General features: G+C 43.0%; 1 protein-coding gene across 1 annotated transcript in view; it reads left to right on the top strand.

The window, feature by feature from the left end:
- Positions 1-327: 327 nt before the first annotated feature.
- The window catches only part of LOC133127368 (uncharacterized), a 16,245-nt gene continuing 6,126 nt past the window's right edge, over positions 328-10,446 (top strand). The window contains exons 1-2 of the mRNA XM_061240185.1: positions 328-444; positions 8,466-10,446. The exon at positions 8,466-10,446 is cut by the window's right edge and continues 745 nt beyond it. Of these exons, the coding sequence (XP_061096169.1) occupies positions 8,473-10,446 (1,974 nt within the window). The 5' untranslated portion in view covers positions 328-444; positions 8,466-8,472. The remainder of the gene's footprint in view (positions 445-8,465) is intronic.

The following is a 10,446-nucleotide window of genomic DNA, read 5'->3' on the forward strand; positions in this document are numbered from 1 at the left end:
CAGCCTTCTCAGACTGCCGGCTGAAATAAAAGCACAAAGCAAGATCAGAGTCTGATTGGATGAGTTCCAGAATCTAGATGTACCATTTTTGCTTTTGGATAAATAAGTTATGCAATAGTTTAATTTGGCTAAACGCCACTCAAGGACTTATTGAAACCCAGCATGGAGTGACTCAGTCTCAGTCTGTCAGCGAACTGGATTTCATCTATTTTTTCTTTCCCTTCAACTCCCACTGTTTTTCTCTCTCCTGCCCTCTGCAGCTCTGGGGTTGGAGCCTTGATCTGATTGGAACAAAGCCAGGGGCTGAGTGTGCATATGGGGCAACATATCTACAGAACCTGACCTTCTGACTATGCTGAAATGGGGTCTAAGTGTGTGTTCTGCCTGCCAGCTATATATGCAGCTCTGACCACACAGTAACACCAGACTGAGACTGAGATCAAGGTAAACCTTTTCCATTTTGACTCATTGATGTGACTTCTTCTGTCTGACTTCCATTTAAGGATGTGAATGATTATTATCAATAGTACTTGTCATAGTAAATGCATTACGTTTTTAAAAGATAATGCACAATCTGAAATACTACATTCTTTAAATCAATAAAAATGTATGTGTAAAGTGTATGTATATGTATGTATGGGGCAGCCTGAAGTAGTAAAGGTACTTGACTGGGACCCTCAAGGTTGGTTACTGTCACCTTTCTGTCTGCTTTGACCAGTCTAGCCCTTTTCCTCTGACCTCGCTCATTAACAACGCATTTCTGCTCGCAGAACTGCTGCTAGCTGGATGTTTTTGCCTTTTGGCACCATTGTCTGCAAACTCTAGAGACTGTTGTGCGCGAAAATGCCAGAAGATCAGCAGTTTCTGAAATATTCAAACCAACCTGTCTGGCAATCATTCCATGGTCAAAGTCACTTCGATCACATTTTTTCCCCATTCTGACATTCCGTATCTAACTGAACCTCTTGACCATGTCTACATGCTAGTGTGCGTTTAGTTGCTGCCACTTTTAGACTGCATTTCTGGAAACACAAGTAAAGAGATACAGCTATTGTCAGAGGAGTAGAGTAGATCATTAAGCACTTTGAGAAGAGCAGTTTCAGTGCTGTGATGGGATCTACACCCAGAATGAAATACTTCCAGAGTGCTATTAGATAGTATAAAGAAGCAGAGTTGCTTTGCAACCCCTTTTTCTAAAAAAAGGTTAAAAATAGTTCATTTGGATCCAGGTTGGGAAGGACTGAGTCCATTGATTTCTCCATCGATGCTGCTGGAAGCTTCTGTGGGTTTGAGCAGTGGACTGAAATTTAGGTTCTGGGAGGATTCCAATTCCAATTCCATTTTCTTTGCTGAGCGGTATTATACTGTATTTAGACCAATTGATGGAATAAGTTGGTACATTTGGAAAATATATTTTTATATATATGACTTCTTGAAGTCAGGCTTCTGGATTTTGTAAATAAAGCAGTATATCATCTGCATACAAGATATTTTTAGAATGTTAAGAGTTTGTATTGCTTTGAGATGATTATGCAGGGGCTAATGGCTCCATAGAAATTACATTCCAGTTATTTAACGACGTACAATAAAGCTACATACAATAGCCTATCCCAGCATACATTGGGCAAAAGGCAGGAATACACCCTGGACAGGTCACCAAGCCAACAGTCTCTGGACTGTGGGAGGAAACCTGAGTACCTGGAGGAAACCCACACAAACACCGGGAGAACCTGAGCCAACCGGGACTTGAACCCAGGACCACCTTGCTGCGAGGCGGCAGTGCTACCCACTGCACCCATCTGTGCCGCCCCACATAAATATAACTTGAACAAGTAACTTGAATAAATCAACTTTCCAAGTAGCATACCACAGTTGATGGCTAGAATACCCCGAATACTGAAATATTTATCCACAAGTGCAGTTATAACCCATAGCATACACATAGCTTAAATGGCTAATTACAACAAAGATGGCAAACGGTGATGTTAACCAGGGATGGGCAGAAATAAATAAAAATGTAAAAGTATCAAAATAAACTAAAAAAATACTGCAACCAAAAATGTATATTTTTAATGTGTAAATGTGTAGTATTCCCCTTGTCCTCCCTAGTTCCCTCCATGTGTTTCTTTCCCATCCCTGTCCTCTCTCCTCTCCCCTGGTCCCAGTCAGGTAGGAGGCTCGCCTCCCGCCAACATGGGCAGAATATCTCTAACCTCATCTTCCCTCCCAGATCCCCTGGTATTGATCTCTGTGTGGCTGGTGGCCTCTGGAACTGCCAGTCCGCCGTCCAGAAAGCAGACTTCATATCTGCCTATGCCTCCCACCTCAACCTTGACTTTCTTGCTTTAACTGGCTTTCTGATGCTCTACGAGCTGTCCGAACCGAACTGCGGGCGGCGGAGAGAAAATGGAAAAGGTCCTGTCTCCCCAGTGATATGGCTTCCTTCCATGCCCTCTTATCATCTTTCCATTCCTCTGTCTCTCTAGCTAAATCTTCCTTCTTTCACTCGAAAATTAACGCGGCCGCCTCTAATCCCCGCAAACTGTTTTCAACTTTCTCCTCTCTTCTGGCCCCCCCTCCCCCCCCACCCCCCTCATCACTCACACCTGATGACTTCGTCTCCTTCTTTGAAAAGAAGGTCGATGCTATTCGCAATTCCTTCTCCCAACCCTCCACCCCTGCTGACCCTCCTACCCTCCCCAACTCCCTAACCTCCTTTTCTCCCCTCTCTGACGCCGACACACTGAAACTCCTTACTTCCCACCGCCCAACCACCTGTCCTCTTGACCCCATCCCCTCTCCCCTCCTACAATCTATATCTGAGGACATTCTCCCTTTTCTCTCCTCTCTAATCAACACCTCCCTCTCTTCCGGCACCATGCCCTCTTCCCTCAAGAGGGCCAGAGTCACTCCCCTCCTCAAAAAATCTACTCTTGACCCCTCTGCCCTGAACAACTACCGGCCTGTCTCTCTTCTTCCCTTTCTCGCTAAAACCCTGGAACGGGCGGTCTGCTCCCAACTGTCCACTTATCTTCTCCACAACAATCTCCATGACCCCAACCAGTCTGGCTTCAAGAGTGGCCACTCCACTGAAACCGCCCTGCTCGCGGACACTGAGGCTCTCCACTCTGCTAAAGCAAAATCCCTCTCCTCTGTCCTCATCTTCCTCGACCTATCAGCCGCCTTCGATACAGTCAACCATGAGATTCTGCTCTCATCGCTGTCTGGGATGGGTGTCACAGGTTCTGCACTCGCTTGGTTTTCCTCCTACCTCTCTGGTCGCTCCTACCAGGTGACTTGGAGGGGCGCAGTCTCCGACCCTCAACCCCTACGAACTGGAGTCCCGCAGGGCTCGGTTATTGGGCCTCTCCTCTTCTCGCTATACACCATGTCTCTTGGTTCTGTTATCTCTTCCCACGGCTTTTCTTATCACTCTTACGCTGATGACACCCAACTCTTCATTTCCTTCCCCCCCGACACCCAAATCACCACACGGATCTCTGCCTGCTTGGCTGATATCTCTGCGTGGATGACTTCCCATCACCTGAAGCTCAACCTTGCCAAAACTGAGCTTCTCTACATCCCTGCTAAGTCCTCTCCGTCAATCGACCTCTCATTGACTGTTGAGGACTTTGTAGTTTCCTCCTCCCGTACGGCAAAGAATCTTGGGGTGACTCTTGATAACTGCCTCACCCTGGCTCCACAAGTATCCTCCACTGCCAGAACCTGCAGGTTCTTTCTGTATAATATACGCCGTATCCCTCATGTCCTGACTGAGAAAGCCACCCAGCTCTTAGTCCAGGCGCTCGTCATTTCCCGCCTGGATTACTGCAACTCCCTCCTAGCCGGTCTCCCAGCGTGTGCCATCAAGCCCCTCCAGCTGGTCCAGAATGCTGCAGCCCGCCTGATCACCAATCAGCCCAGGTCGGCTCATGTCACCCCGCTGCTCATTGGCCTCCACTGGCTTCCTATTGCCGCACGCATCCGATTCAAGGCCCTAGTGTTGGCATTTCAGGCTGCTAAGGGGACTGCCCCACCTTACATACAATCCCTGATCACTCCCTACTCCCCAGCTAGACCACTCCGGTCTGCCAGCTCTGGTCGCCTTATGGTTCCCTCTCTACGTGCACCTGGCGGTCGAGCTGCACGTTCACGCCTGTTTTCCGTTCTGGTTCCTCAGTGGTGGAATGACCTGCCTACCACTGTCAGAACAGCAGAATCCCTCCCCCTATTTCGACGTAGACTCAAAACCCACCTTTTCAAACTCTACCTTAGTCCTCCCTCCTGACTTCCCCTGCCCCTCCTTTCTGATATCCCTATCCTTGTCTAACCCCCCCCAAAAAAATAAAATAAAAATAAAATAAAATAAATTTCTGATGTTTAGAACAGCATTTCCTGTGTATTTTGCTAGTTTCTGGATGTGATGCTCTGACTTATGGTAGAACCTATGCACTTGTAAGTCGCTTTGGATTAAAAGCGTCTGCCAAATGACTAAAATGTAAATATAAAATGTAAAACTCTGTACTTTAAAAATACAATAAAATAAATGTACTGGTGAGCTTTAGACTGGTGGTTCAAAAGCTTCTACTCCATCTACACCATAACAAATAACAATTTGTTATTACACCATTTGAGATCAACAGTCAATCAGCTTTAATTGCATTGCATTTACATGTGCATATGCTTTGCCATTTCACAGAATTTTTTTTGTGTTGATCCTCCCCATTTTTGCCAAAAGATAATTAAAAAAGAAATTCAAACAAGCCAGAAGGTCTGGAAAAAAGTTGAGACCAAAATAAACCTTTACCAAAAGTGTGGGCAAAGGAAGGAAGAAGCCATTGTCTGAAGCCCCCCTTAATCTATGAAATATGAAGGAGGAAGTCTGTGTCATGCCTGGGTCATCTATGGCTGGAACAGGCTCACTTGTCTTTATTGATAATTGAACTGGTGGGATGGAAACACGCTGCCTACACAACCAAAGCATTCATCAGTGGGAATAAGTAGAAAGACTTTGATTGGCCAAGTCAGTCACCTGATTTCCATCAAATCAAGCATATAACTCACTTATATCTGGAGCCGTACTGTCCTCTAGGGGCCTCATCACACTTGTGCCTGTGATTGATTAGGGTCCTCATCACACTTGTGCCTGTGATTGATTAGGGGCCTCATCACACTTGTCCCTGTGATTGATTAGGGTCCTCATCACACTTGTGCCTGTGATTGATTAGGGTCCTCATCACACTTGTGCCTGTGATTGATTAGGGTCCTCATCACACTTGTGCCTGTGATTGATTAGGGTCCTCATCGCACTTGTGCCTGTGATTGATTAGGGTCCTCATCACACTTGTCCCTGTGATTGATTAGGGTCCTCATCACACTTGTGCCTGTGATTGATTAGGGTCCTCATCACACTTGTGCCTGTGATTGATTAGGGGCCTCATCACACTTGTCCCTGTGATTGATTAGGGTCCTCATCACACTTGTGCCTGTGATTGATTAGGGTCCTCATCACACTTGTGCCTGTGATTGATTAGGGTCCTCATCACACTTGTGCCTGTGATTGATTAGGGTCCTCATCACACTTGTCCCTGTGATTGATTAGGGTCCTCATCACACTTGTGCCTGTGATTGATTAGGGTCCTCATCACACTTGTGCCTGTGATTGATTAGGGGCCTCATCACACTTGTCCCTGTGATTGATTAGGGTCCTCATCACACTTGTGCCTGTGATTGATTAGGGTCCTCATCACACTTGTGCCTGTGATTGATTAGGGTCCTCATCACACTTGTGCCTGTGATTGATTAGGGTCCTCATCACACTTGTGCCTGTGATTGATTAGGGTCCTCATCACACTTGTGCCTGTGATTGATTAGGGTCCTCATCACACTTGTGCCTGTGATTGATTAGGGTCCTCATCGCACTTGTCCCTGTGATTTTCACTTTGTTGGGTCATTATCACGTCGCTGTGGATAAGAACGTCTGGTAAATGCCTGTAATGTAATAATGTAATGGAACCCCCCGAAAACAAAAATCAACTGAAGGTAGCTGCATTGAAGGCGTGGAAAGGCGTTTTGAAAAAAGATGCCAAATGATTGGTAATGTCAATGGGTTGTAGACTTGATGCGGTTATTTAAGGGCTAGTACTAAAGTACGAAACAGCATTTGAAATATAGTATATAGATATATAGTAACATTTAGGAAAAGATATTTTTGCACATGATTCTGAAAGTATTTAAATCAAACTTCATCATTCCTGGTTTTCAATAAGGGAATTTTGATCAAACCTCAACACTACCAAACATACCTTTGATATAACAATGTTCCTGTAATGTTCCTGAGTTCTGTCTGTTTGTTTTCGTGTTTATTCTTGTCATTTAGTTGTTATCATTCAGTATCATTCATATGTGGTTTATTGTTTCCATTACAGTTATTGCATTGTGATGTTCTGACCCTGAGTGCTTCACTATTCGGGTGGTTTTGGTAGTCTAATCACGTAACTAACTCACTAATGTTATCTCCTAGTTTCCATGCTGTTCTATAACTCCACTTTCCTATACTATACCTGATTACTTGTTTAGTTTCAGCGAAGTGTTCGCACCTGTTTCTTACTATCACTACGTCTCCAACTCTGTACAAATGTCCACTCCCTAATCCGGAGCCATATGTATTAAATGTGGGTCAGTGCTTGAAGTGGAAAAAAATAAGTGCCAGTACTCCCCTTATTCACATGTTGGCGAATATAGCAGATGTTCACAACATATATTTATTTATCAACACCATATCAACATTAGCACAACATACAATAATTCATCATCAAAATATCAGTCGGGGAAAACAGTTTTATATTCTGACGGAATATAGCCAACATTGTGTCATACTCGTAATCTGTGCAGTTTGTAAAAGCGGTAAACCTACACAGCTGGATATATGGGGGAAAAATGACACTGACATGAACAATTACAATAGCCTCATTTTCTTATATTGATTTGATTTAACAAAACAAAACAATTTGAGTGCCGTAAACTGGCAGAATTGACTTTTTCATATAACTGGCCAGAAAAAAGCAGTTCTCTGTGCACTCTACTAGGCCGTTCTGTCAGATCAGCTAGCTAGCAGTTATTAGACCTAGCTAGCTAGAACCCACCTAGACAATCAGCTGTGAGTCTGAAAATAGGCTTAGCTACTGTGGCAGACTACTACGTGACTGCATTTAAATTAATGACATCTCCCCTATTTAACCAGATAAGTGTCAACAAAAATGCGGAAAGTGTAGCCCTATTATGTTTTCCACCTGTTGTCTATTTGCTTAGCCCAGCTTTCTCCTGAGCCCCGCCTAGATTGTCGCCTTCCCTCATGTATTTAAACCTCTCTGCAGTGTTCCTTGTCACAACATTGATCATTATTCAGAGCCGAGTTACCAGTACACCTGTTTACAGCTTGTTTGCTGATTAGTTACTGATAGCTAGATTTCATGAAGGGTTAAGACAGCTGATGGATGTTGGTGTTGATTAAAGGCATTCAGTGGTAACTGGATGGAAGTTTGGGGTCTTCATTGGGTTTTAATAATATGGAGATGATAGCCGTGTTCATGTGTGATGGGATTTTGGCAATATTTTATTTATCACAGTACCAAATACAAACAGCAATTTATCATGAATCCCTTTATAATTAACTATGGTTAATGTCAATGTTAGCTAGCCTAGGACTTAACTGTTGTTTAACAGCTTGCCTCCATTGTTAAGACCAGACAAGGGAAAGCCTCTTTTAACTTTCTATCATTACCTAAGCACTTAGTTTATGATACAGAACAATGACCAGACCAGAATAAATCTGGTTATAATCGACTAACTTTACTAAAAGGTTTATTTGTCACCAGACAAAATACAACCAAAATTTATCCGGAATTAAATTATAATAGATTACAGTCAACGTTAGCACATACAATTTGAGGCAAACTCTAAAAGCAGTTAGGATTTGCTTCCAAGAAGGTGAACCCCAAAAGATACCATGGTAGCTTGAGTTTGGCTGGATTCTCTTGCAGCTGAGCGCTTAACAAAGGGAAAAAACTGCTGGGAAGGTCCCTCTTTGACTCCTTATGGTAGTTTTACGATAAGAGCAAATATGTCTGGCCTCAGTTTTAACATGGGTTTTAAAAATGTTTTTTAAGCATTTACAAAAATCTTTTAAATATCTGTTAATGAGTAGTTTAAGAGTAGTAATTATTGACTTTGAAACATAAAAACATTGTGTTACTGTGCACAGATATAAATGCATGACTGTAGCTCTGTCTGCACCTGCTATGAAATTAGTCTCTCTCACTCAGCTGCATGTCAAAGGATACAATAATAAAACAAAAACTCATTATGAGCTCAATAAGAGAGACGTTCCCATTGCATTAGCAGTGTAGTGTATTCGCTTTGGATTCAGTCTTTGATTGTTGATGTTGGCTGTTCTTGTTATACAGGGATACAATGATGAAGTCCTGGAAAGTCTTCCTCTCTGTGCTCTATCTCCTGCTGTACAGCAGCTTCTCAACTGCCAAACTCAACCCTGCTCTTGTACTTAAAGTGGATAAGGGGGTAGACACCAGTGTCAAACTACTGAAGAGTCTTAATGACCTGGCAAAGTGGATTGCAAAACCTGGAGAAGGTGCAGAGACCATCAAAAAAGTATTGCATATCATTGATGGGCTCGCGGCTTTTGCATCTGCTCTTAGTTTTGCTGGAGCACTTGTGGGTTTTATCTTTGCTTTCATCCCCAAACAAAATCCAACTTTAGAGTTCATGAAGGTCCAGTTTTCAGAGGTCAACAGAAAACTGGACTCCATCGCACTGCAAATAGAATCTCTGGCAAAAGAAATGGAATGGGCAGCATATGCCAGCGTCTATTCCCGCGACGAGAACAACATAAAGAACGCTTGGACTAAACTGAGAGAGTTCATAGACAGTGCTGCTGCAGCAGAAACAGAAGAGGAGAAGACAAGATTTGCTGAAAGATTCACCAAATTCTATGAGACCACTGGAACAGAGAGCAGCGTTTATAACCTTCACGCCTACCTGACTGAGAGCAACCCAGCGAGCCTGAATCAGAACCTTTTAGAACTTGTCACTGAAAAGTCTAAAGGGGATTTTAAGACCCTTGTGCAATTCACTTCATATTTTACGTCCCTGATGGTCACTGGACTGCAACTGAATCTGTATTATTATGCGTTAAAAGGCTATGATGGTAAAAATAAAGCAGAAGAGGCTGTCACACATCTTACCAATGTCCGGGCAAAGATACAGGCCGTCATGATTCAGTGCACAGACAACTTTGAGGCCTGGGCTAAGGGAGATGTGGAGAGTATTGGGACAAAACCATTTCAAGACAATGTACATCTTGCATTCAGTATCAAGGAGCACTTGGACAAGAAGTTCAACTGGTATGAGTGGACAATCATTGTGCATGACAGAAAAGATGAAGATAGGACCTTTGGAAACTCTATTACAGTTATTGCTCAAGACAAAGCAGTAATACACCTCTTGCACAGGGAGAAAGGGTTCCATGTCAATGAAGGCATTAAAACTGAAATGACAAATGAGTGGAACAACAAAGACACTCTCTGTAAAGCCAAAAAATTAAATTGGCCCATTATTTTCAAAGCCAAAACTATGCAACATGTAGAATACATCCACGAACAACCAGATTTTTCACAAACTTTGGATAACAACCTTGTGCAACTAAAATGTCCAAATATACTGCATAACTACCAGGGTCATCAGTGGTACGGAGACTATACAACCACTACAGTCTATTTAAGAAGTCAGGAGCTGGTGGAAAATTCCGCTTGTTTTGATGTGAACTGTAACAATGGTAAGTGTAGACAAATCAAAGACACATCAGGTGGAATCTGTCAGTGTGAGAAAATGTTCTATGGTCCCACATGTAAGGGAAGCGTTCAGGAAGACATTGACTATGCAGTCATGGAGATTAAGATAATTGGTATTTCTTACCAGCCTGTCCCAGACCTGACAGCAATTTATTATGATCTTAAGGAAATGAAAAAATATGCAGAGGAGGTGGTTAAAACCTTACGACAAGACATCCAGTGGACACAAATATTCATTAAATACATTGATGTGATTGAGAAATTCAGATATCTGGAAAAAAGTCATTCTTTGCTTAAGAATGGAACAATGTCTCAGGATCAGTTTGTCTCTGAGGTTGAAGCCCTTTTTACTGAAGGGAACACATTTCTTTTCATGCTGCACAAGTTTAATCTGATGATGCAGGGAACAGGCTTTGGAGATACAGCAAATATCCTGGACATTCTTCGACAAACACTGCTCACAAAAAGTCAATCAAATCCTTCAATAGCATGCTCAGAATCCTACAGTGAGAGAGTTGATTATTTTGTCCGGATGATGTTTGCCATGGAGACGGAAGCTGTCTTGGGCTGGCAGAAA

The sequence above is a fragment of the Conger conger genome, chromosome 4 (genome assembly GCF_963514075.1).
Source record: "Conger conger chromosome 4, fConCon1.1, whole genome shotgun sequence".
Lineage (NCBI taxonomy): Eukaryota > Metazoa > Chordata > Actinopteri > Anguilliformes > Congridae > Conger > Conger conger.